Here is a 23827-nt window from a genome sequence, read left to right as displayed (position 1 = left end):
TTATGAGGTCTAATAACTATAGAGGGACCCAATAATCTCAATCAAAAGTGTGTGTGTCCATAAGCTTCTTTAATATAATCTAACAGATTTAAGAAGGTTTTCATATATTCTGATGAAAGCTGTATGGATTTTAAAATAGAGGCATATAGCTGGTGTTTACTTTTGTTAAAGAGTTTTCTCTTTAAATAGAACAATATCACAGAATAATTTCAGAACAGTGATCTAAATCCATTTGTCAGAGAGCAGGGGAGTGCAAATCCCTATGATGTGAATGGAAAGATCTTTATACTGTTGGGTTTACAACAGACAGGGTAGACATTTAAGGTTATTAGCTTTGTTTTCAGTTTAGAAGAATCTAGCATTGAGAATGTTGTTTTAAAAATTTCAGTTCAGAGTACACCAGGGTTGAGTTTAGAAGCAAGTTTAGTTTCCTTCCTCAAAGGAGTTCACGATAGTTCAGAAAGAACCAGTTATCTCAGTAAAAGGATTTAGTTTGTGAAACTTCAAAACCCAGGTGATTTGGGATATAAATCTGGAGGTTATTAGAACTGAGAAAGTTCAGGCCCTTAGATTTGTGAAAAGTTCACATTGGCAAACTTGGAAAGGACTGTTTAATTGTCCGCACAGTCAACGGCAATGAAACTGTAAGGCGTCAGTTAAGTAGGTACCCAATAGAGTTCAGATAGAGCATTTGGATCTGATTTTCTCGTAGTTGGCATCTTTATATATCTAAACTAGGAAGCTCGAATGCTGCACATTTCATTTAGGCCTGTGGAAGCACATCTCCAGTCTCACACAAGCATGACCCACTGACAGAGGCCAGTGCCCCTGTCTTAATCGTCAATGTGGTCAGTAAACGGGACAAGGCTGCCTATGGGCAAAACTCTCAGGGCTGTATTTCAGTTCATTGATCATCACTAATATTAATAAACAGAATTGCCAAGAAAAATCAACTTTGACCTAAGTTACATCATGTATAATTTAAGTCTGTGCATATCCAAACTATTGATATGTAAGCTGTAGTGTGTGAATCATAAATGTCAGCAACTTTGACTAATAGGAATAAATGAAATACTGAAACCACGAGTAATCTTTTGTTTAATTCCCATGCTACTTCTAAGTAAAATGTTGCAGCTGATTCATGTCACTTTGCATTCCACTTAGTGGAAGTGAAGTGTTTTATCTTCATTAGCCAACACCAAATGCCCCATTTATAGTATAAAAGATAAAAGAAAAAAGTCTTTAAAGATAATGTTTGGAGAAAGCACTCCTCATATGTACAGTAGCAAAATTATAAACGTCTTCTGTCTGCACTTACAATTTAGAAATCCAAACATCCTTTGCTAGCTCCAAGACAGCAGTAGTGGGGCTCTCAACAAAAAAAATGTTAATTAGTTCGAAAAGAGATTAATATTTTTACCAATCTGTCGCATTAACAGCATCAATATGCAATATAGTATTAATTACTAGGAAATAAATAACAACATTGAAGTACGTCTTTCTCACCTCAATATCCTCTCGGTGTCTTTTCCTCTGTTTAGCTGTGGCCTGACTCTTGTTATGTGAGGAATGAGCACTCAGAGCACACCAGACTGATAGCCTGCATTTAACACAGAAAATAGGTTAAATCAATGGAACTCCTCCTCTCCTAATAAACATCAAATTAATGAATTAATTAAAATCATTACAAAATAGTATGGGATGTTCATTGAAAGGTGATTGCGACTTTAATTTTTTTTTCATGGCAACACTGACACGGCCAGCATTTGTCCTTGAAATGAGTGACTTGCTTAGTCACAATTAGGTCATACCAGGTAAGAATGGCAGATTTCTTTTCTTAGTGAACAAGATGCTTATTGATGGTAATGTTGTGGACATTATTACCAAGTTTAACTTTCAATTCTAGACTTTATTAATTAAATTTAAATCCTACCATCCATGGTTGTTTTTGAACCCAATACCTCAGAACTGTAGACTGGGCCTCTGGACCACTAATGCACTGATAGTCACACCATACACCATCTCTCCTTTCAAAATTTTGATTGTTCTGTTGGAGGAAGTTTTGGCCATCCTTACTCTCACAGTTTGAAACTGAAATGTTCAAATAATGGCGAGGAGGAATCTCTGTTCATTAAAAATTTATATGAGACTCAGGTAGTTTACAGATAGTTCAAAGGATTGCAATGTCACTGGACAAATCTTCAAGAGACTGTCAACTTGCTTTACTCTGTAGTCAGGTCAGGGCCTCATTCTCTCCAGTCACATTTTTCTATGTGCAGCAGTTACTGATTAACATTTTTTTTTAAAAGTTCAATTCAATTCAATTTCACTCTATTGTCCTTAAGAACATTCATTTCAGGCACATTACTTGTTTCACGCAAATGTTAAAAACAAATGAATGACACCAATAAATGAAAGATAATTATCCTATCAGAGAAGTCTAACTTTCATTAAGATGGTTCAAAACTATTCCAATGCATTAAAATAGTCAGTCGTCCACTGGTTTTATCCTCTGGTAACTGAAGTTCATTGTCTAATTTTAAGAAGCACTGCAGTTGCTGAGGTTTGGGAATTAGTGCAACAGCAAGTGTATAAATTATCTTTTTTATTAGATTTAGGCATATAGAAAAACTTTATTTAGGAACAATTTTGCAATATGTAGCTTGTTCTTGCATGGTCTAAAAGCTTTAAAAGATGCTTACTGTGTATTAACATCATATGCCAAGCAGAATCCACAAATTCACTTTGCAATTTAAAATTAAACATAACAACAGAAGCTGCTCTAACAGAAGCTCGGTAGTATGGTTTCACAGAGGAAATAAATACTGTAGGCAAGGGAATATTTGAATTAAACTGAATTAACTTTATTTATTTTGGAAAGTTTATGTGCAGATTCTAGCCAAGGTTCAGTGGCCAATTCTCTAGTATCTTAAATACATAACAAATGTACAATGTCTCACCACCCACATTAAAAATACTTAACATTTACCAATATCCATGGTATTGTGCAATGATAAAAGCCTGACTTTTTAAGAGAAAAAGGATGACAAAGTGACAAATAAAACATTGTCAATTTATTTCTGCCTGGTGCTGACATATCCATTAATCCCTGAAAGAGCTATTTTCATTTACTGAACAGAAGTCATCCCAGTTATAATGAAGCTGAGCTAGTAAAAATGTATAGACATGTAGATTATTTCTTCTTCCAAGGAGTGACACAATAGATGTTTAAGTTTTGTATAATGGCTCCATGGGTTTTCTCATCAAACAGAAAAATTGCATTGATAGCACAAAATGGTTTTGTTCTAGTAACATGAACTGTTAAGGAACATAACAGATTTACTTGGCAAGGGCTCGTCCAGGTGGGTCCATGAGCATCTGCCACTTCAAGGAGTTGGTCAGGAGTCCAGGCAGGATATGGCCCAACAGGCTTAAGGTGATCTGTTGCATGTCCAAGCAAAACACACTATGAAGCAGCTCAACAGCTTTGTAACAGTGCTCCCTCCTTGTCTCCTTCAATAGCTCCTAAAGGAGAACAAAATACATGAATCAAACAACTTGCTGGTGATGCTGAGCTAATTCCTTTCATGTGCAAGACAGAGGTATAGGCTATAGGTTGGATTAAATGTAGTGAATGTAGTCGACTGCAAGCCATAATTGAATAGAATGAAATTTATTTCATTAACCCATTACAAGATAGTACATGAAGAGATTGTTGGTATTACAAAGCAGGGTCATGGAATGCTAACACATGAATGATCAAGGTCAGAAATCACAAGACACCAGGTTCTCATCCAACAGGATTATTTGAAAACACACGCTTTCAGAGCCTCAGCCCTTCTTCAGGTGTAAGGGCTGAGGCTCCGAAAGCTTGTGTTTTCAAATAATCCTGTTGGACTATAACCTGGTGTTGTGTGATTTCTGACCTTGTCCACCTCAGTCCAACACCGGCACTTCCACACCACAACATGAATGATCACCTGAAATTTCCATTCCTTCATTGATACTCATTTAAAATCCTGAAAATCCCTCCAAACAGCACTGCAGGTACACCTACAACATATAGTTTGCAGTAGGTCACGAGGATGGCTCACCCTCTAGAGGCAATTTGTGATTGTCAATAATTGCTGACCTTGCCAGTGATGCCAGTAGCTAATTAATGAATGTAAAAAGGCATGCAAAATTCTGATTTTATTGTGCTACTGAAGTAAATAATGTTAAAAGAAATCACGGCTGGGGAGATCAGTTGATATGTTTATATGGTAAACATATGAAAAGAATGGCCAAGAAAACACCTTTAACTCCATCAAGACGGACCTATTCAATTGATTAGAGAACCTCACACATCAATCATTTAGCATTAAATAAGCATGTCTCCTGTATACAGGCATAAACATCAAAACGAGAAACAGCTAATCTTTTCAAGGTATTTCTTCAGGACCAGTTGCTTATTTTTAATCAACATGGTAATCTTCAATCATTACATAACTACTTTATTGGTTACGAAAATAAATGAATTTGATTATGCTAGAACTTCAGACACTTGTTGCTGATGCAATTTTGCAGCTAGGTCCAACCTATGACTACCACATTCACATTTCATAGGTGCTCACAGCACAGAAGGAGGCCAGTTGGCACATCATACTCATGCCAATCAAAGATCTGACTACACTAATTCCACATCCCAGCTCTTGGCCCATAGCCCTGGAGGATATGGCAACACCAGTGAATATCTAAATACCGCTTAAATGTTTCATGGGTTTCTGACTCAACCACCATTCCAAGCAGTGAGTTCCAGTCTCCCGCCACCCTCTGGGTGAAAGAATTTCTCTTCTGCTCTCCACTGAGCCTTCTACACCAACCTTAAATCTATGCCCCTTGGTTACTGGTCATTGCCTTTTTTAATCTTACATACCTCTGTTAGGTCTCCTCTCAACCTTTATTGCTCCAAGGAAAACAATCCCATCCTATCCGATCCTTCTTCATAGCTTAGACTCTCTAGCCCAGGCAACATCCTGGAACATCTCCGCTGCACCCTCTCTACTGCATTCACATCCTTTCTATAATGTGGCGACCAGAACTCCACATAATACTCCAGTTGTGCACCAACTAGTATTTTATGCAGTTCCACCATACCCTCTTTCTTCGTATACTCCATGCCTCAGCTAATAAGGCAAGGGTATATGCACCAAGATCCCTTTGATCTTCAGTACTTTCCAGGGTCCTATTATTCATAGTTTAAACACTTGCATTGTTAGCCCTCCCCAAGTGATAACTTCACACTTTTGCTGGTTGAATTCCATTAGCTGCTGCTCTGCCCAAGTGACCAATTTGTTATCTGTAGTTTACAGTTATCTGCATTATTTACCATCCTACTAACATCTGTGAACTTCTTGATAATAACCCTTACATTTAGATCCGAATAATTAATGCATCGCACAAACATCAAAGGCCCCAGCATTGAGCTCTGTGGAATACCAATGCAAACAGACTTTCTATCACAGAAGCATCCCTCTGGCATAACTCTCTGTTTTCTGCCTCTCAGCCAGTCTGGATCCATAGTACCACTTTGCCTTGGTTATCATTGGCTCTTATTTTCTTTACCAGTCTGTCATGAGAAACCTGATCAAAATCCTGCTAAAGTTCATCAAAAGCATTACCTCCTCAAAAAATTGAATCATATTTATTAAACATGATAATTCTTTCATAAATCCATGCTGTTTCTGATCAATTCAGGTCTCTCTAAGTGTAGATATATTCTGTTCAGAATTTTAATAACATCCTCAACACCAAAGATTGGATCGACTATCCTCCAAATACCTGATCTATCCCTGTCTCCCTTTTTAATAATTATAACTAGAGGTAGGTAATAAATGTTGGCCAGCCAAAGACACCCACGTCCTATGACTGAACGAAAAAATGTGATCAGTCCTCCACGAACCTGGATCCTCACCTGTAGCCTGAGATGATTTGAAAATTAGTGGCAGGGTCCTGATATTCCACCCTTTTCTATCATTGGTGTTTTATCTGGCTGCCATCATTTCCAATTCCTACTGATACTACATGAAATAAAATGGTGAGCTACCCATCAAATTACTTCCAAAAAGCCTCATCCCAAAGAGAGCCTCGATATCATTATTAACCAAATTGGATTTACAGCAATGCCTTCAGCACAAATGGAAGAGACAAATCACAATCATGTTGACCTCAATTTCAGTCACAAAACAGTTTCATATACCTACCTTAACCAGGTTATTACAAAACCAGTACACTCCTCCCATATGGAGCAATGCCTCAAACACATGGATGGAGCGGCTGTCGACCCAGCCTTTATTCAGGATATCATTGAAGTTGGTAATGAGCACTTCTTTAATTGGCTTCTTCACTGGCAACAGATTCCAGTATGGGATAGGATCCAGGTTTGCTGAAGGAAACTTGATGGAAGTTGCAGTCTGTTGCAGGACATCAGCACACATTTGCTCCAAGATCAGGCTCATGATAACCAAACTGGAAAAGAAGACAGACATTAATAACTGCCTCTCCTGATTCTGTAATGGGTAAAGATACCGTTCCTGGTTTAACCAAATGGTTACACACTCAGCCTTACAGCCTCTGAAGGTCTCATCCCTTCAGGGAGGTGGTGGTGTTGTGGCATTGTCACTGGGTTAGTAAGCTGGGGACATGGGTTCAAATCCCACCACAGTAGTGGTGAAATTTAAATCAGTGAAAATCTGGTTAGACTAAATTACTTAGATTAATTGCGACCATTGTTGGTTGTTGAAAAAACCCATAATATTCACTAATGTCCTTTAAGGAAGGAAATCTGCTGCACTTACCAAGGTTGGCCTACATGAGACTCCAGGCCCACAACAATGTGGTTGTCTGTTAAGTGTCTTCCGAAATGGCTTGAGCAAGCCACTCAGTTCAAATGGCAATTAGGGGTGGGCAATAAATTCTGGCCTCACTGGGGACACCCACATCCCATGAAAAAATACAGATAAGAGGTCATCAGATTTTGCAAAGCCATCCTAAGAGGTGGCAGTTACAACTGGTCATAGTCAGCGTGCATCAGGGAAGTGATAAAAACAATTAACTAGCTTTCAATTTACTTTCCAATGCTTTTGTTGGAACACCATCCTTACATTAAAATTAGACTCCACTATGATACTGTGTAGCCTCTCCAGACTCTTGCACGTAAAGTAGCGATTTGCATAATGTACTCGAGAGCTGCTTATACTTATGAATCAACACACTATGGACAGTACCTCCAGTGGAGAAGGGAAGAAAATTCACAGATATAAATCAGTTTAAAAACAAGGCACAGGTTCATTATCTTCTATCAATATTGTCAAAATACATTTGAAGCCATCCAATTTAACTAGAGCATTACCAACCAATCACAGAACTAATGCCAAAACTTGACCCAAACATGATTCCTCAAGAACGAAAACAAAATACAAAATAGTATGTTTATACAATCAGACTGCAGTATGCATTTTTCTTAAGGAGAAACACAAAGTTGAATTCAGATGATTATTACTAAATTGCGAGATGATACTTATAACATAATTAATTGACTTGAACTTGATGACAGCCTATTGAAAATACATTCTTATAAAATTCATGATATTGAGACAGGTTCTAACTCTCAATGCTAAGACCCAGTGAATTTACCGTTCATTGTAGAACTGAAGCGTGTTTTCTGCATAGAGCGGTGTTACAAGCTGGCAGATCATCTGTAGTGGTTTCTCACGTTCTTCCAGACCCAACATCCTAACATGTGCCACTAACCAAGCCACTGCACAGATTGCCATGCTGCAAATCTTGCCTTTGATGTTATTGGTGATTTTCTGTCTCAGATTAAAAACAGAAAAATCAAACAATCATTACTGCAAATTTATCAGTAACAGCACATACGCTAATTGAAATTTAATTTACACAACATTGCAAATGTCTCAACATATGTATGAATCAACTTTACCTCTTAAACTAAAATACAAGGACAATGAACCTATATTGGACACCAAAACCTTCAACCTCTTCAGTAGGGGGAACAGAAAACAGTTCTTCCCCTTTGTTGAAGGGTCAATTATAAGAGGGCATAATTTTAAAGTGAAAGGCAGGAGATTTAGAGGGGATTTCGGGAAAAAGGGTGGTGTGGGATCTGGAACGTGCTGCCTGAGATGGAAACCTCACAACCTTTAAAAAGTACTTGGACAAGCACTTGAAGTGTCAAAACATTCAAGGCTATGGGCCTAGTGTGAGAAATGGGACTAGTGTTGGTCATAGAGTCATAGAAGTAGTATATTTTTAGTAGTTTAGACTTGATGGGCCTTCTGTTCTGTATGATTCTATGAGATTAAGAATGCTTGGAATAAAACCAACTGGGGCTCAAGAGAAACAATCAACAAGAACACCAAAGAGCAACTGATTTAGAGCTCAAATAAAACTGAAGGTTCATGGTCTTTGAAACAGAAGCAGAGTTATGGATTCAACATCAGAAAAGTACCAAATTAGTTGGAATTCAGCACTTTTTGTACCTGCATTTGTGTTTTCCTCCAAAGTGTACAACAATTTTCTACAAGACTAAACAAGGAGGTGTTCTACTCTAATTTTCCCAGGGCACCTATTTTGTAATCATTTTTCTTTCTCATAGTGCTGGGGTATAATCCCACCGGCAGTATCCACCCTCCAATATGTCAGTTAATTCAATGCTTTTCATATAGACACATATTCTACAATCTGAAAATCACAAGATAATCTAAGCTTTTCATTGTCTACAGTTTACCTATTTGCACTTCCGGTAGGATTACTGAAGAGGAGTGGAAAAACTGATAATATTTCCTTCTCCAGATCACTGTCATGCTAATTGTATTGCATTTTGGTAAAACAAAAAAGGGCAGGACTTATACAAGTAATCCTAAGGCCCTGGGTAGTGTAATGGAACAGAGAGACCTAGGGGTTCAGGTACATAATTCTTTGAAATTTGCGTCATATGTAGACAGGATGGTTATGAAGGCGTTCAGCATGCTTGGCTTTGTTGCTCAGAACTTTCAGTACAGTTGGGACATCATGTTGATGTTATACAGGATGTTGGTGAGATCTCTTTGGAGTACTGTATGCAGTTCTGGTCACCTTGTTATAGGAAGGATATTATTAAACTGGAGAGGGTTCAGAAAAGATTTACCAGGATGTTGCTGGGAATGACGGATTTGAGTTACAAAAATAGGCTGCATAGGCGTGTGACCTTATACAGGTTTCTAAAATCATGAGGGGCACAGATACGGTGAATAGCAAAGGTCTTTTCCCTAAGGTGGGGGAGTTCAAAACTAGAGGGTATATTTTTAAGGTGAGAGGAGAAAGATTTAAATCGGACAAGAAGGGCAACCTTTGTTTTTTACAGGGAGAGTGGTTCATGTATGGAATGAACTGCCATAGGAAGTGATGGATGCAGGTACAGCAGTTACAACATTTCAAAAACATTTGGATTAGTATGTGAATAGGAAAGGTTTGGAGGGATATGGGCCAAACACAGGCAGGTAGGACTAGTTTAGTTTGGGAACACGGTCAGCGTGGACTACTTGGACTGAAGCGTCTGTTTTTATGCTGTATAACTCTATGACTCTAATCAGATGAGCTAACCTTGCACAAGCTAGGAATGGAATCATCTGGCTTGAGGAATTAATTGATAGTGACTTTACCGATTAGACCTTTACGTGCCAGTACATTTTCTTATCACAATTCAGTCCAAAAGCAATAATCTGGAGAAACAATCCTTCTAATTTATTTTCCTTGTGCATGGCCTATTTATTTAATTACATGGGACATTTACATTTTGTATGGGAACTTCCAGGTTACTGAGCAGCCACGTAGATTCTAGGAAGCATGAATCTTGAACCTGGGTCTGTACTGAGGATATGCACACCAAATTATATCTGATAAATTCATAGCCCTGCACAACACAGCAAAGTGACAGCATTACCTGCACTGCTTCGAATGTCAAAAGTCCATGCTCCCAGGCATTGAGAACTTCCAGGATAGCTGCTGGTGTACAGGAACATACCTCATGCCACTTCACCTGGCTTAAAAGTAAAACACAAAATGAATGTAGTTAAATCATGGATACGCTGCATTTTTAATATTCCAAATGGCAATATGGTAACATAGTATTGGAGAAAGAACAGTAAATACAGATAGCGAAAAAAATAAAACTTTTTTTAACAAAGCATCAGAGGATGAATACTCAAAAAAGTGAATTAAAACAAACAGAAAAAGCATATTCAAAACTAAAAATTTCACAGTTTCATCATCCATAAACTAGCTAATCTATAAATCTAAAGTTGTTATTTTTGGCACTATATAATGTTGAATAATGCAGCTCTCTCTCTTTTGGATACTGATCAAATTTCTACTTAATTCAAGAATTTTCACTTTTAAATACAGATGGTTCAGAAGAACTGCATCAGTGTGTAATTCAACAGACACAACCTGAACATCCAGACTCTATAAGCTACAATTAGAAAAAAACTTGCAAATATCTTAGTCATTGTGAACTAACACTTAAAAAGGCTTTGTATGTATTGAAAGATGAAACAAAAGCAAGAGATTTAAAGCATCTGAAAAAACGATACATTAATGTAAACTCCTGAGTCTTGCATATATCATGTATCAATGGACACACGGGCTTCTGTACTATCTGTCAGATCATCTTTGTTCAAGAAAGTACAGAGGCAGAAGGCAGGAAACTAGAGGTCAGTTAGCCTAAATCTTAATAGGGAAGGTGCTAGAATCTATTAATAAGGAAATTATAGTAAGATACTTAGAAAATCACATTGTGATCAGGCAGTGCCAACATGGTTTGTGAAAGGGAAATCATGTTTAACTAATCTATTAGAGATTTTTGATGAAGTATCAGTCACGGTGGAGAGAGCTGAACCGGTTGATGTGGTGTATTTGGATTTCTAAAGACATTCGATAAGATGCTACGTCAAAGGTAGCTGCACAAGATAGATGGCATACAGGGTAACATATTAGCACAGATTAAGGATTAGTTAGCTAACAGGAAGCAGAGTAGGGATGAATACATATTTTTGTGTTGACAAGTTGTAACTAATGGCATGCCAAAAGCTTTTGGCTAATGAACTGTTCACAATGATAAGAATGACTGGAAAAAGGAGATGGAATGTATGGCTGCCAGTAAGCTACGAAGAGGATGTAGATGTCTGCAACGAGACATACACAGTTAAATGTGTGGGCAAAACATTAGCATTTAGGTATAATGTGGGTGAATGTTCACTTATCCATTTTGACTAGAATGACGAATAGAAAGCCTGCAGTTATTTCCACTGTCACTGCAGAGGATGCTCTAATTGCCCATGCAGTCGCAGACCCTGTGATGTCATTGACACTGATGCAGCAGGGAGGTGCTGCATTTAGGATTAGCAGCAATGAGTGTTTTACAAACTTCTTAATGACTTCAAATCTGCGGTAGTGATTCATTTAATACCCTACTTCAAATACTTGTCCGCCTGGCTCCTGAACTCTAACTTCTTCTCACTCACCACTTTGTAAGATCACTGTTCAGTGTTTGTGATCAAAGGATCAAGGTGGCAAGTGGGAGAGAGGCTGTGAGCAGTCAGGAGCAGAGCAACCAGGGAGATAGCAAGATGCATGGTAAGCAGGGCACCAAACAAGAGGGGTGTCAAGTGAAGTGGCAAATGATGGTGGTGACGGGTGCAAGGTTAAATGGAGCAGAACGTCAGGTAGAGCTGAGAGTGGAGCGAGTTGGTGAGGGTTCCTTGGGTGTAGTGCAGCAGTGAGTCCTGCAGAGTTACTGCTCAAATGCTGTATGAAATATTTAACAAGCTGAGAGGACAACTGAGGTCAGACAAACCATTTGAGGCAATACATGGGAGTATGAAACTCCTATCACTCTGCATCCTGAAAATAATCATCAAATAGAATTAGCGAAAAGCAAAAGCAGGTAGTAACATACACAAGCTTCATTTCAGTGGAGGAGTTGAGATGAGCCACAAGTGACTCCACTTTTGTGGGGTCAGCACGGAATCCTTGCTCTGGATTTAAGATCTTCCCTTCCTCAGGCATGCAGGTCAGCATCCAAGTTTCAAAGAATACCACCTCTCCTGATGTGCTGGGCTCGGACAGAATGACCTACAACAAACAGACACTGTTACCAGTTCTAGCTGCAAAATTTGATTTAAATGACAACAGCAAGGAAGAACACATTCATGCTTACACAGCACATTTCATGTTCTCAGGACAATTACTAACATTGTTTGAAAAAGCTCAATGACATAATTTCATAAGATTTTAATCGATTGCGTAAAGAATGAAAGATGTTATATCACGCTTAGAGATAGTAGGAACTGCAGATGCTGGAGAATCTGAGATAACAAGGTGTAGAGCTGGATGAACACAGCAGGCCAAGCAGCATCAGAGGAGCATTTTTCTGAAGAAAGGTCTAGGCCCGAAACGTCAGCCTTCCTGCTCCTCTGATGCTGCTTGGCCTGCTGTGTTCATCCAGGTCTACACCTTGTTACCTCTGTTATATCATGCTGTCAGGTGAAATCTATCAAATGATTTTAAAACACCATGACTAGACCCACATCTTTCCAAACTATTGTTGTACTTCAACAATTTAGCAGCAGATTTACAACCAATGAAAGGAGACACAACAATTAAAGACAATTTTTCTTTCCATTCACCATTCACATAAATGGACAAAATGTTTCATCTTCTGAACCATGAAACCAAACATGCGCAGTATTATAATAAATCAACTTCTGCAATGATCCTGTTTGGGCACAGATTTGCACTACAAACTTAAGTGCTGCAGCTAATGAATGTTGGGAAGGTCTGGTTTAAAATTGGCAAATGAATTGTAGGAATGCACTGCAGCGAACCCCACTGTGTATAATTTAATAAATGGGGACAATATAGTATACAATAGTATCAATTAAGTTAAGCACATATACCTGGAGGACAATAACTGGGTAGTTACTTTATGTAATTCAAGTGGGTCTTGTGGCGCAGTTATTGTGCTCCTCCTACTTGATCAAAAGGTCTGGATTCAAATCTACCTGTCCTGAAAATATGTCACATTGTGTCCAAACAGGCTGATTAAAAAACATACAAAGATACTTATTGAAGGGGTTTCTGTGGTACATAGGAGTTGGTTAGCTCCACTGGTTGGACAACTGGTTTGTGATGCAGAGTGATGTCAACAGTGTGGGTCCTATTCCTGCAACTGTTGAGGGTACCATGAAGGATTCCCCTTCTCAACCCCTCCCCTTGCCTGAGGCATGGAGACCCTCAGGTTAAACCACCACCGCTCGTTGTTCTCCAATGATACAGCATTCCTATGGTCTGGTAGGACTATGATGACTTTACCTTTTACTTTTAGTGGCAGAGCGATAGAGCCACCTTAGAGCCACAAAGGTTCAAGTGTCACCTCAGGATGTGACAGCCATAGACATGTGACATAACATAGCCAAACAGGTTGATTAAAAAGACAGTTACTACAGGAAGAGAACTGAGTCAGGAGATATATACCTGTAATATTTTAATTCTGTGGTTATATTTATTCTAATTAGAGATTGGCTTTGGCTTCTTTTCTCATGAACTGGCTATAAGGAGTACAATGGGTTCTTCAAACATTCTACCACTGAGAATTTCGGATCTATTCAGCATTGAACAACAGTTAAAATAAGAATCCTTCAGAACAGCCAGATGGTCAAAAATTCAAAACAGGAGAATCTAGCGAGTAATACGTGCAGACCAAGCTGCTTGGGTTCCAAGAGCTAGGTTATCAGGACACAAGATGGATTTATTGAACCTCATGACTACAAACTATACTTTAACAGTTTTATTAAGATTACATTAAGGTGAAAAAAATAGATTCTTAAAAATGCTATTAACAGTTAACTGCTTTAAGTACACATCAGAGTCTATACAAAATTATTACATTTTTGAATCATTAACAACTTAGCCTACATTATTTGTCAAGAGTCAAGCAAAATTAGCACCAATTATTATTATTATTATCACCTCTTGTCAGTTTGGTGAAGTTTCAGCAACCTTGCATTGAAAAATATAGACTGGAAAGATAAATTGAGATGAGGGAGATGTTCAACTCATGCTTGCAAAGAAACTCCAGTAAAGTGTCAAAGACAAGAAAGAAAGATATTGATTGCATTCAGCACTTTACATAAAAACAAGTGCAAACTACTTGGACTAAAATAAGTGCACTTGTGATGATGTAGGTGTGGGTATTGTTCTCAGTGGCATTTGAAAATGCATTTAGTGATAGCAATTTACAGTTACAGGTGTGATTATATTATCACCAACACAGTGCCAAAACATACTGTGCTTACCATACAATACAAATTGCAATTCTAATAGATTTAGGCGTTCCCTTGCACTTACATCTGATCCATAAGTCTGAGCAACATGGCACAGCATGAGGAAGGAAATATCGAATAGCAGTGCTCGGACTGAAGCTGCTTTTGCTGCAGACAAGGAAAGATTGATCGTATCAGTCAATGGGTTTTATTAAAATAACCACAGGACAGTATATGTTTTATATATTAAAACCTAATCAGAACTTTAGTAAAACAAACCAGCAGGCTTCCGAGATTCAGACCTTTTTCCTGTAAAATGTTGGCTCTACCAGAAGCAAAGTCAGCCTAACATGTACCACTCAAGTGCTGAAACCATAATTTAATACTTGTTTCCCATTGAGCTGAAATAACTATGATGCATTTAATCTGACAAGTTGTACACACCAAGTAAAAACATTATTTTTCAAAGAATACATACTTTTGCTTATCCAGATCCATTTGTTTATACCCAAATTTCATGGGAAACCCAAGATGTAGCTGACATGTACAGCTCTTTTGCCGATCAATGTCATGGCAGTGCATCTACATCACATTTTAATGATTAAAAGAAGATTAAAACTTAAACAGATAAAATTCATCATTGCAAACAAAAATTAATCAGAATCCTTTGCTTGGGACTTTCATAAAACGTAATTTCTTTCTCTAACTACAGAAAGTATACTGGTCTTTCAGATAGCTCACTGGGTCAGTGTACCATATTGTGTTGTGGTGACCTAAATAAATACACTCTTTTCTGCAACCTGATCTAAATCAGAGAAGACAAGCCTGAAGACAGCCAACATCAAATTATTATTGAATCACTCTTGCCGGAAAGAACAAAGATGTGCTCAGCGCCATGGAGTCCAGTTAAAACGACCAGCCCATGACTACATGATGAAGTAGTCAGCATTCACAATCCATGCTAACACAGCAAGAATGAGCAGCTGGACAGGATATCAGAACAAGGTCAAGACTCGTTGCGCCATATCTTTACCCAACACTGTATTTAAGAAACAATGAGTGCCAATAAGTCAGAAAATATGTTCCTTTCAGTAAGGTATTCCTGGCCCTTAATGCATTTACTTTAAAGAAATGTAGAACGAAGTGTAATTATACTTACATCCTTCTCCACAGATGTGCTTGGCAAATTCATTTAACCTGAATAAAACAGAATAGAATTGAGAAACTATAAACTGGTGTTTGCATATTGCAAATCTGTTAACCACAAAACAAAATAATCAATGCCAGAAGAAATTTGACTGTCATGGGATTCCTGATATAGTGGATCTCATATTTTGCACAGGCTAACAGCTTTGAAAACTCAGACTGTAGGCAATAACAATATTAGCAAATCATTCATGTTGCTGCTAATGTAAATCAGATATTGCATTTTTTATATAGCGATGCATGACAGATTGTTATAACATGCAGCACAAACTTTTTATAATATATTAAACGGCAAGTTGCTGAGAAATACAAGTCTGTTTACTTCCTTAGCCCTCCCATTCTTCATTCTCTATGTGCTACCTCCAAATTTGACAATTTCTACATGCTCCTGACACCTCACCCTCATCCTCCACATATCATGAATTGCAATGAATCAAAAACTGGACTGCCTGTAGATTATCCTACACCAGTTCCTAACATCTATCATCCTCTTTCAACCTCTCAATGACCCAAATACTAAAGTAAAAGCAGAAAATGCTGCAGGTACAGATACTGGAAACATATGTCCAATGCAAGAACTCAGTAAGCACAATTAGCTAACATAATCAAAGACCTTAGGAGATTGCAGAGGCTCAGTGACTGAGTGTACTCAATGCAGAAATCAATAGATTTCTAGACATTCAAAATAACAAGGGATATGTGGAGAGCACAGGACAATTGTATTGCATTGAAAATCAGCCATAATCTAGTTCAGAATAAGAGGTAGGCCATTTAGGACTGGGGTGGAGGGAAATATCTTCATTCAGAGGACGGTGAAACTTTGGAATTCATGACCAGAGGGCTACAGAGGTCCAGTGACTAAGTATATTTAATAGAGAAATCAACAGATTTTTAGACAGTCAAGAAATCAAGGGATATGTGGATATCTATTTGAATGGGAAGCAGGCTCAAAGGGCCAATGACCTAGGCTGGCTCCTATTTCTTACATTCCAACACAATATTTCAATCAACAAGAAAGACAAAGGTCAATTGTTCAGATATTTATCATGCATCTGGCACTAACCAAGCATGTTTGCTCCCTGCACTCTATTCCTCCATTTAAGAAAGGCCAAATATAACAGTACTCATCTGAAGTTTTTCTTAGCTTAGCCAAGTCTAAGTGGATATGGTAAATAAATTACATCAGAAAGGAAATTATTAGCATCAGCAGTGATGACAATATTGTCACTGTAAAGTCTCCTTACACTTACTTGACAAATTTCCTAGCAAAAGATTTCAGTTTCCCAGTAGCAGCAGCAGCTGCCAACAGCAAATCCAAGCTCTTCCCAGAAAGCATATGGCCAAGCACTCCCAGAAGTCCCTCAGGAGATTTGGAATGGTCTGCATCCATGGTCTGAAAGAGTACAGACAGACAGGTTTAAAATAGTGCATCTTGTTGTATCAACATAAATAGTGTTAAACATGACCCAGTCTTGTCTATAACGTTAGCAGTTCTTAAAGACTTATTACGTGTAGGTATGTGTATGAAATTAGTGATAACAATATATAAAACAGCTTTAACATATTTATAACAAGAATGTAACACTTTAATTTTCAACTATTAAGAAACATTTGTGTGTACAAATTATTTAACATATCCACTATTAAACAAAATAGCAATGGAGCAAGCTCTGGATCACAATATTAAATATACTATGGATAATTTAGCTTCCACTAAACATGCATCAACAATGCACAGGCAGACTCATGTCTGACAAATGTGAGAATGGTTAAGTTAAATATTATTTCCTGGAAATTTCAACAGGAAGCTTCAAAAACTTAGGGTGGAAGTAACACCACACTGAGAAAGTAAATGATATATTGAGACACTCTAAGAGACAACACTTTTGGCTCTGTGACACTGTCAGTAATAAACTTGTGCCAGTAAAGATTATGTACTTAAATTTCTGGAAACAGTCTTGGACCCATGATGTTTGCATATAAAGCAAACATAATCAAAGACCCCTCCCACCCCAGTTATAATCTACTCCAGCCCCACGTGTCAGGCAGAAGATACAATAGCTTAAACACACGTACAACAGATTCAAGAACAGCTTCTTTCCCACCATTATTCAACTTCTGAAAGCACCTCTCAAATTTCAAATTTAATGTTGACTTTACTCTTTGTATACCTCCTCTGCAGACGTAGTACTGTATTCCTTGCTCTATTCTATTACTCTTACGCACTTTGAATGATATGACCTGCCTGTACTCCATGCAAAACAAAAATTTTCATTGGACTTTTCATGTACACATGACAATAACAAATCAAATCAACATAAAGGGGGCAGTGCCACTACTGAGCAAAGGATAAGAAAGTTCTGTTCAAAATTAAAATGGTTAATGAAAAGAGCACATAGAAAACTCACCTTTAAAATATTAGTTACTGTGGGTTCTGCACGCAGAATAAGGCCTGGATTGGGTTGAATACTGGCATTTTCAGCAGATTTTAGTCGTGGAGCCAACTCCCTATCTGCTGTTCTGCAACATGAACATGAAAAAGAGGGCATTAAGAAACTGTCGCAGACATCAGAAATAATCTTAATCATGTCTCTATAAGTTAATTTCCAGGATGCAAATTCAGTAATCAGAGGCATTCAGTATCTGAAACAGAGGTTATCATATTGGGTATTAGCCTTCACTACAGTATGCATTATGTCCACTCAAGAACAAGAGTAGGCCACTCAGCTGTTCAAGTCTGTTCTGTCATTCAATAGATCATGGCTGATATGATTTTAATCTCAACTCCACATTCTTGCATATCTCCTGTAATCTAATGTCTTAAATTTATGATTTAAAAAAATCCAAATTTGCCACAAAGTAATAATCACTTGCATTTTGTTGACATGGTAGTAGAAATCAAAGAATCACGCTGGCACAAAGGAGATTTGAAAGAAGTATTCAGATTCATGAGGGGTCTGGACAGAGCAGATTGAAATAAACTGTTCCACTCATGAAAGGATTGAGAAGAAAAGGGTGCAGATTTAAAATAATTGTTAAAAGAAGCAAAAGCAACATGGGAAAATCCTTTTTTCACACAGCAAGTCGTTAAGATCTGGAATGCACTGTCTGAGACTGACGGCGGCAGGTTCACTCAAAGCATTCGACTATCATATAGAAAAGGAAGACTTTGCAGAACGACAGGGAGGAGGCAGGAGTATAGTACCAGATGAAGAGCTCACTTGGATAGCTGGTGCAGATGGATGGTCCTGGGCTACAGTCTGATACTGATCAGGTGGTAAATTGGGTAGTGAAACGGCAGATGCAATTTAATTCTGAGATGATGTATTTTGGGAGATCTAATAAGGGAAGGATTTACACAATGAATGGCAAATCCCTAGGGAGTCCTGAGGAACAAAAGGACCTTGGTGTACAAGTTCATAGGTTCCTGATGGTGTCAGCATAGGTACATAGGGTGATGAAGGAGGTGTACGATGTGCTTGCCTTCATTAGCCATGGCACAGAATATAGGAGCAAGGATGTTTTGTTACAATTTTAGAAAACATTGATTAGGCCTTAGATGGAATACTGTGTACAGTTTTAGTTCCCAAACTATTGGAAAGACATGACTGCATTGGAGAGGATGCGAAGAATATTCACCAGGATGTTCTCTGGGATGGAAAGTCTCAGTCATGTGGAGGTACTGGATAGGCTGAGTTTGTTTTCCCTGGAGCAGAAGAAGCTATGGGAGGACTTGATTGAGGTATACAGAAGTATGAGAGGTATAGGTAGGGTAGATCGTAAGAAGCTTTTCCCTATGGCCTGTCTAAGAGCAAAGGGCATAAGTTGTAAGCTGAGGAGTAAGTAGTTTAGAGGGAATCAGAGGAAAAGCTTTTTCATCCAGAGGGTGGTAGAAACATGGAAAACACTGCCCAAGAAGGTGGTGGAGGAAGGAATTATAAAAAATGCCAGGGCATAGTAGGATCTGGATCAAGGGCAGGTAAATGGAATTAGCATAGTTTGGTGTTTTTTAGTTGGCGTAAACATGGTGGGCCAAAGGGCCTGGTTCTATGCCTTATGACTCTATGAGATACAATAGCCTGAATGGCCTCTTTTTGCATTGAAATGAGTGCAGAATTGCCAAAGCTTGTAATTTACTCAGAAGTCTGATGATTTGTATGAGATTTTTGAAGTGTTTAAACTTCAAAACGGAAACTTTAAATTGAAGAAAAGTTTGTAAACGTGAACATGTTAACATTTTGACACGGAATACAAGCATTTTAAAGAAATCTGCAAACTACTTGTCAGTAAATTGCAAGTGTTTGTAAAACTACAATTTTGAGAACTTAAATTAACTCAAACCTTCAAGTAAAAAGCAATGCTATTCACTTACTCTCATACTTCACAGATATCATTCCATAGGACAGTTTTTGTGAAAAGAATGAAATATATGCACAAATATCATTTTCCATAAAGCAGAAAGAGCTGCACGTGATTATAGTTTTCACTTTTATTTTGGGCATTATTAATTTGCTCCATGTCCAAATTAATCAACAGCAATGATCAGTTACAAAGACCTATTACAGGCCTTCTGCCCCAAAACAATTCTGTGATTATGAGATCACTCACTGAAATGTGACATCAAAATACACAATTTGAAACTACATAAAAGAAATCCATTTAAATTCCAATCACGGATTTAATACAATAAGCCATCCTTTGAAAATAAATTCTGGTCTCGGTGACCAGGTAACCCAGACAACCTATGTCTGACCTAGTTATTAACTGCATGAGAAAGGCCTGGGGCCCAATTCACAGCTCCTCAAACTTCCTGAATTCCACATTCTCACACACTGAATTCTGTTCGGTGACCAAAAACTATCACAGCAACAACAGCTGATTTGTCTGCCAAATATGGAGAAAGTTCCTGTACTAAGGTATATCTGATATAAGAGTCATACATTCTTTCTAATGGAATGGAATTAAAACAGAAGAACTTGATTTCACAGGACTTCAGTGTGACTGGCTGACTGCTGTTATCGATTAGTATTCCAGTGGTTTAAAAGGCATTTAGCACACTTGTCTTGAATAGGAGTTAGGAAGTCATGCTGAGGTTGTACAGGACATTGGTGAGGCCTCTTCTGGAATACTGTCCAGTTCTGGTCGCCCAGTTATAGGAAGGATATTATTAAGCTGGAGAGGGTTCAGAAAAGATTTACCAGGATGTTCTCTGGTATGGAAAGTTTGAATTATAGAGAAAGGCTGGATAGGCTGGGACTTTTTTCACTGGAGTGTAGCAGGTTGACTGGTGACCCTATAGAAGTTTATAAATAATGAGGCGTTTAGATAGGGTTAATGATAGTTGTCTTTTCCTTAGGATGGGGGATAAGTCTAGGGGGGCACATTTTTACGGTGAGAGGAGAGAGATGTAAAATAAAAGACACAAGGGGCAAATTTTTTACACAGAGGGTGGTTCGCATGTGGAATGAATTTCCTGAGGAAGTGGTGGATGCAGGTACAATTACAACATTTAAAAGACATTTAAATAGGTACATGAATAGGAACGGTTTGGAGGGATATGCGCCAGGAGCAGGCAGGTGGGACTAAATTTACCTTGGGATTATGTTTGGCATGGACTGGCTGCACTGAAGGGTCTGTTTCCGTGCTGTATGACTCTATATGCCCATTAACAAATACACTGTAATCTCTTCAGTTGGGAAATTTATTGTTTAGAAACACCAATTGTCTGGAAATCTTTTGAGCAAATCCTCAATGACATCAGCACCATTTTAGTACAGTATTTAGAGAGTGGGAATGTGAAGCATTGTATCTGGATAAGCAAAACAATTTTTCTTACTGCGTTACAATGTTTTATCATTGTTATATATCACGTAAATATTTACAGATTAATATTCTGGCTAGGCATTCTAATGTTACTGTATAATCCAGAAAATTCAAAAATCTAAACAGACTGGGTCCTAAGCATGCCAGGCTGGATTATACAATTAAATGCTACAAAATCAAATTTAATCTCTTCATGGTGGGAAAACAATTTGTGATTATTGTTTGAGATCCTAAATCGGCACATTTTTGAAAACTGAATAACAGCAAGATGTTTGATATTGTCAATTCATCTTATGTGGAGTCTCACATGTACAGCAACGTTCAGAGACAAAAGTAAGATCCAACATCTGAAAAAGCACTGAGTGCCGACCTAAAATAATAGCATGTGACTAATATCATTGATCATTCTGTTTTTTTCCCCAGATTAGATTTTTTCATGCTGTAAATATTAGTTCTTCTTACAAATCCGAGATCACAATACTAACAGCAAAATTTGCTACTCAATGCACTGTGAGACCATCATTTTCTTCATGTTACCCATTGCAGAACGGTTTGAAAATCAATGTATTGTTTTTCTCAACTCTATTCAGATTTACACAACGACATGTTTCATGCTCAAATAAAAGCAGAAGATTCCAGATGAGAGTCTGAAACAAGGCAAAAAGGGAGAAACAGAGCTAACGCTTTGATTCTGGTCATTTTGAGAAGATTCGTACCAGACTCAAAATGGTAACTGTATTCCTTTCCACCGATACTGCCAGACTTGCTGAGATTCTCTAGCATTCTGTGTGTTTCTGTGTTCTGTGTTCTATGCATTCGTAGCGTGTCTTGTTTTTATTTCTAAGTTTACCAATTTCCTTATACTAAACCAGAACAGATTTTGCAAGCGACTGTAAAATCCTTTCACTTGTAAAATTATCTGTGCTTTTCAGACAATGAACTCTCCAAGCAATATATGCAATGATACAAGTGGACAAAAGACTGGTGTTTACTTTTCTTCAAAATGCACAACAAATATTATCAGCCCTACCTTTTGTTGACCAGGTTTTTCATATTACCATCTGAGAGAAGACCCAATTTTCCACATTCCTGAAGCAGGAGACTGACGCAGTCACAGCTGTGATGGGAAGGAGAACAGTACATTAATTCAATGCAGAAAACAGTGGTTGTTTTCATTCCCCTCTCCCTAACTTATCCCTAAATGTATCACCATCTACCCTGGCTTTTCAATGCAGCATTCTCTTTTCAGATTCTGTTCAACAGACGCAACATCATATTGAGACATTGATAGGTTAAATAAGTGGGCAAAAGAAGTTGGCAAATAGAATAGGCCAATAGGAGGTTGAGGGCATCACGATCCTAGGAGTAAACGTTACCAACAATCTATCCTTGTCCATCCACGTCGACGCTACAGTCAAGAAGGCTAGTCTTAGTAATAATGACCATGATACCATCATCTGATTCACTAACATCTGTTTGGGAAGGAAGTTTACGATCCTTAACAGGGCTGTCTTACACATGACCCCACACCCAAAATACCAAGTGGTTGATTCTTATCTGCCCTCCAAAATGTCCTGGCAAGACACTCAGTTCAAGGGCAATTAGGCATGGGCAACAAATGCTGGCCTTGTTAGCAATACCTATATCTGACAAAACAATAAACAGAAAAAAGAACAAGGGGTTAATTATGATTTAGTTTCAGAGCACACTTCCTCTAGCAGAAAGCTAAAACTCCTTCCTAACAGACTTGGCTGGATTTCAACTTGGAGCTCAACAACCAATGTTCTTTCCGACTATACTTGTCATTTTTTAAAGTGGAATTTCTGGTTTAAAACTCAAAGTACGGTTTTACTACCTCATGATTTTTAACACAACTGACATGATAAAAATATTGGCCGGCTTTTCCACTGGCCAGTTATTGTTCCAACATAGATGGCATTTGCGCGTGGGAATTTTACAGAATCTCCAATATAGCAGATTCTGTAGGAAATGCTCAGAAAATTGAATTTTCCACTGGACAATTCCTCTATGCCTGAAATTGGAGGCTGCTAAGGTTTCTGAAAAAATAAATTAAAACAGTTTTGCAGGAGAAGTTAGACTATTAAATCTAACCCTAGAGTAATTATTTAACAGACCCCTGGCTTACCTCTCACATGCCACAGCAACCCCCTCCATTTCCCTGCTCTGGACTCCACCCCTCCCGCCAAAGCCCCGGCCAGAGACCACTGCTACTGGACCAAACCCGATTGCTCCTTCCTTCCATTGGTCCTGGCCCAATCTCTGACTGGCCTGGTACCTTGCCCTCCTGGCACCTGACTTACCAGTCACCATATCCTCCTACTCATCTGTACCCTCCCACAAATATCACAACTACTTTATGCATTTACAGTTTGTCAGCAACTCTCAAAGTGCCTGCCAAGACCTTTAAAGTTGAGAAT

At 38.2% G+C, this 23827-nt stretch overlaps 1 protein-coding gene across 3 annotated transcripts in view; it reads right to left on the bottom strand.

Moving 5' to 3' along the window:
- Positions 1-23827, bottom strand: part of med24 (mediator complex subunit 24) — a 68432-nt gene that overhangs the window by 19162 nt on the left and 25443 nt on the right. For all 3 annotated transcript variants that reach the window (XM_020529944.2, XM_048614614.1, XM_048614613.1), the window contains 11 exons: positions 22420-22506; positions 17975-18086; positions 16817-16959; positions 15520-15557; positions 14446-14528; positions 11996-12171; positions 9983-10082; positions 7675-7850; positions 6243-6507; positions 3344-3525; positions 1507-1600 (listed from right to left, as the gene is read on the bottom strand). In XM_020529944.2, the coding sequence (XP_020385533.2) occupies positions 1507-1600; positions 3344-3525; positions 6243-6507; positions 7675-7850; positions 9983-10082; positions 11996-12171; positions 14446-14528; positions 15520-15557; positions 16817-16959; positions 17975-18086; positions 22420-22506 (1456 nt within the window). The remainder of the gene's footprint in view (positions 1-1506; positions 1601-3343; positions 3526-6242; positions 6508-7674; positions 7851-9982; positions 10083-11995; positions 12172-14445; positions 14529-15519; positions 15558-16816; positions 16960-17974; positions 18087-22419; positions 22507-23827) is intronic.

The sequence above is a fragment of the Rhincodon typus genome, chromosome 30, assembly GCF_021869965.1.
Source record: "Rhincodon typus isolate 14 chromosome 30, sRhiTyp1.1, whole genome shotgun sequence".
In the NCBI taxonomy this organism is placed as follows: Eukaryota; Metazoa; Chordata; class Chondrichthyes; order Orectolobiformes; family Rhincodontidae; genus Rhincodon; species Rhincodon typus.
Note: the sequence above shows the minus strand (reverse complement) of the source record. Positions and strands in the feature narration are given on the sequence as shown.